This window comes from Teleopsis dalmanni, unplaced genomic scaffold, assembly GCF_002237135.1.
Source record: "Teleopsis dalmanni isolate 2A unplaced genomic scaffold, ASM223713v2 unscaffolded_contig_1566, whole genome shotgun sequence".
In the NCBI taxonomy this organism is placed as follows: Eukaryota; Metazoa; Arthropoda; class Insecta; order Diptera; family Diopsidae; genus Teleopsis; species Teleopsis dalmanni.
This window is the reverse complement of record NW_024032948.1, coordinates 1-2,771: the sequence shown is the minus strand read 5'-3', so window position 1 is coordinate 2,771 and position 2,771 is coordinate 1. Positions and strand designations below refer to the sequence as shown.

At 27.7% G+C, this 2,771-nt stretch overlaps 1 protein-coding gene across 1 annotated transcript; it reads right to left on the bottom strand.

The window, feature by feature from the left end:
• Window positions 1-1,040: 1,040 nt before the first annotated feature.
• LOC119664186 lies at window positions 1,041-1,479 on the bottom strand (the record flags this gene model as incomplete). Its single annotated transcript, XM_038073725.1, is given in 1 exon segment — window positions 1,041-1,479. A coding segment is annotated over 1 exon segment (377 nt), but the record flags the coding sequence as incomplete, so codon positions are not given.
• Between the last annotated feature and the right edge of the window lie 1,292 nt (window positions 1,480-2,771).

Sequence of the window (2,771 nt, the reverse complement as noted above, 5' to 3'; positions counted from 1 at the left end):
AATTAGTTGAATGCATTGTTTAATTTGATCATGAGCGTCTCTTAAACTCAAAACTGATGATGAGGTAATTGTTTTCATGTCAAGTAATTTGTCAAAATTTCTTGTAAAAATTAATCTTTTGTTTTCATATCTTCTTATTAACGTATCCCACGCCGCTTCATAGTTTGCTGATGTTCCAGATAATAGATGACTAATAGTCATACGCGCATCCCCTTTAATATGAGATCTTAAATAGTCAAGTTTCATTGAGGATGATAAATTTCGATTATTATGTACGTAATCTTTAAATAATTCTACGAAAGTTTGCCAATCTTCATCTCTTCCGTCGAAATCGTGTAATTGTGTAATTGGTGTTATGACTTCTTTTTCAATCTTAACTTGATTTTTAGTATGATTAAATTCATCTTTGCAATCCAAAAATACTTTAGCCTGTTCCAATATCATCTCATACCTTTCATTAATATTACTTAATTGGTCTTTGTCTAATGTTGCCAATATTTGTTGTATTTTTTCATAATTTCCTTCTATTATTCGAATTAGCACACTTCGTTTCATTGCTTCTGTTCTAAATTCTTTGATCATTTCTTCTAGTCCTTTTAGTCTTTTCATCAAATTTTCTAGTTTATCTCTAGCCATTTCCTTGTCTTTTCCTGCTTCTTCTCTCGTTATTTTGAATTCTTGTGTGGTTATTTCTGAATCTTCTGGATTGTCTATCTCTGATTCTTCTGTATTTGAAAGTAATTTTTTTGCTTTAGTATATTTTTCTAACATATCTTTTCCTACCCCTTCGTTGAAATATGGTATATCTTCTATACCTAACTTATATAATTTTTTATCATTCTCCGAGAATGTTTTCCATATTTCTTCTAGTAATTCTAGTACTTCATGTTTTTTACTCCTTGTTACTATTCCTTCTGCCTGTTTAAATAGTTCTTCTAGTTTTTTGATCAAATTATATTGGTCTTTGATTAATTCGCTCTGTGTATTAGTTAATAGACCCATTTTTTTTTTTTTTAAAGGAAAGATATTTTTTAGTTTAAATTTTTATTATTTTTTTTTCTCTTCGTAATTTTTTAATTTCTCTTTTAATTTTTATTTTATCTTCTTTATTTGTTTGCAGATGCAATTCTTGGTATAATAGTGCAAACGCCTTCCTTCTTTGAAACTGCTTTCCAGCTCTTTTTCTTTTCTTCTTTATCTCCGGTTTTGGACTTGGTGGTCTTATTGGTCTTTGCCGCTTTTTATATTCTTCAATAGTTAACTTCTTTGGACCTTGATTTGCTATTACACTTGGTGTGTAATTAGGGTAGGAACCTGGCTGCTTTTGCTTGGGTATATATTCTTCAATTGTTTTGTGTTCTTCTGACACGTTTTTGATATTGTTTCGTATTGATGGATTTTTTCTATTTTTTGTCATCTAAAAAATAAAGTAAATGTTTATGTCTATTTGCTGACGACAGTTAAAAAACGCCCTGTATTCTAACCTTGATGAATTTCCCTAAATTCCTTTTTTTATTTTATTTTATTATATAAGCTGTTAGGATCAGCTCTTTGGTTTTAATGGCGTTCTTGAACAGCCTTAATACTTTTGAATTTTTAGTCAAGTGTCTTGCCTCAATCACTTTTAACTAATTTTTTGTTCTTGACGAACGAGTTTATTTTTCAGAGGTTGTAAGGCTCTGAAAAATTTTGAGTTAGAGTTTGTAAGGCTCTAACAAAGTCAAGTGTCTTACCTCTGGTGAGGGATCACTATGACTTTTATATTTCAAAATTTAAAAAATTTTCCTTAGCCAATTTCCTAGGCTCGAAGGACCAAATGATTAATTTTTGAAATGAAAGAGAAATGCTTTCGCTTACTTTAATTAAAGTAAAATATGTTCATTATTGAACAACTAAATATAATAATACTAATAATAAAATATTATTAAATAATAGTATAATAATAATAATAAATTAAGAAATATATTAATAAAATATATACTAAAGCCATTATTAAAAATTGCTAAAATTTCTAAAAATTTCCCTAAAAATTTGTAAAACATTGTCTAAACAATCCTATTTTTATGGCTCATTATAAATGAATATATAATATATGTTCAAAAGAATATAATGAAACACCAAACAAACAAAACATTCATTCTATTTCATGGTACAACCACTACTTAAGAAGAATATATTTGTCAAGCAAATCAATCCCTTCAAACACAAACTATACATTATCTAAAAATACAATTCTAAAAGAATCATATAATCAGATTGCTTTATGACTAACTATATATATTGTGTTGATATTATAACTGTTACACAAACTGATTTACAAATTAAACAACATTTCGTTTTGCTCGTCAAGATAAGACTGATTTTTATTTTCATATTTTCCTTAAATCTAACATAATTTCTTATGACTAATTTCCAATAGAATCTTATCTAATGATTCTATTGGTTAATACTTAAATTACTATCGTCTAATTGGTTAACCCAAATTAGACGTATATAATGTTTTACAAAAAGTAGCTTATATACATTTATTAGTTATCTTCTATTTCACAGTGGCACACATCTGGTAACCAACTGTATTGAGGGCAAATCATATTGCATGCACGATCGCTTGCAATATGATCTGTGAAACACTTAACACAAATTCATGTGCTGAGCATGCCGCAATCCAAATTGTCAAATGCATATTGAAACAATTAAATATGCATACAAATATTTTGTCATAAAGAAATGACAAAATTCTACGAGTCAAATTTCTGACTCATAAATTATTT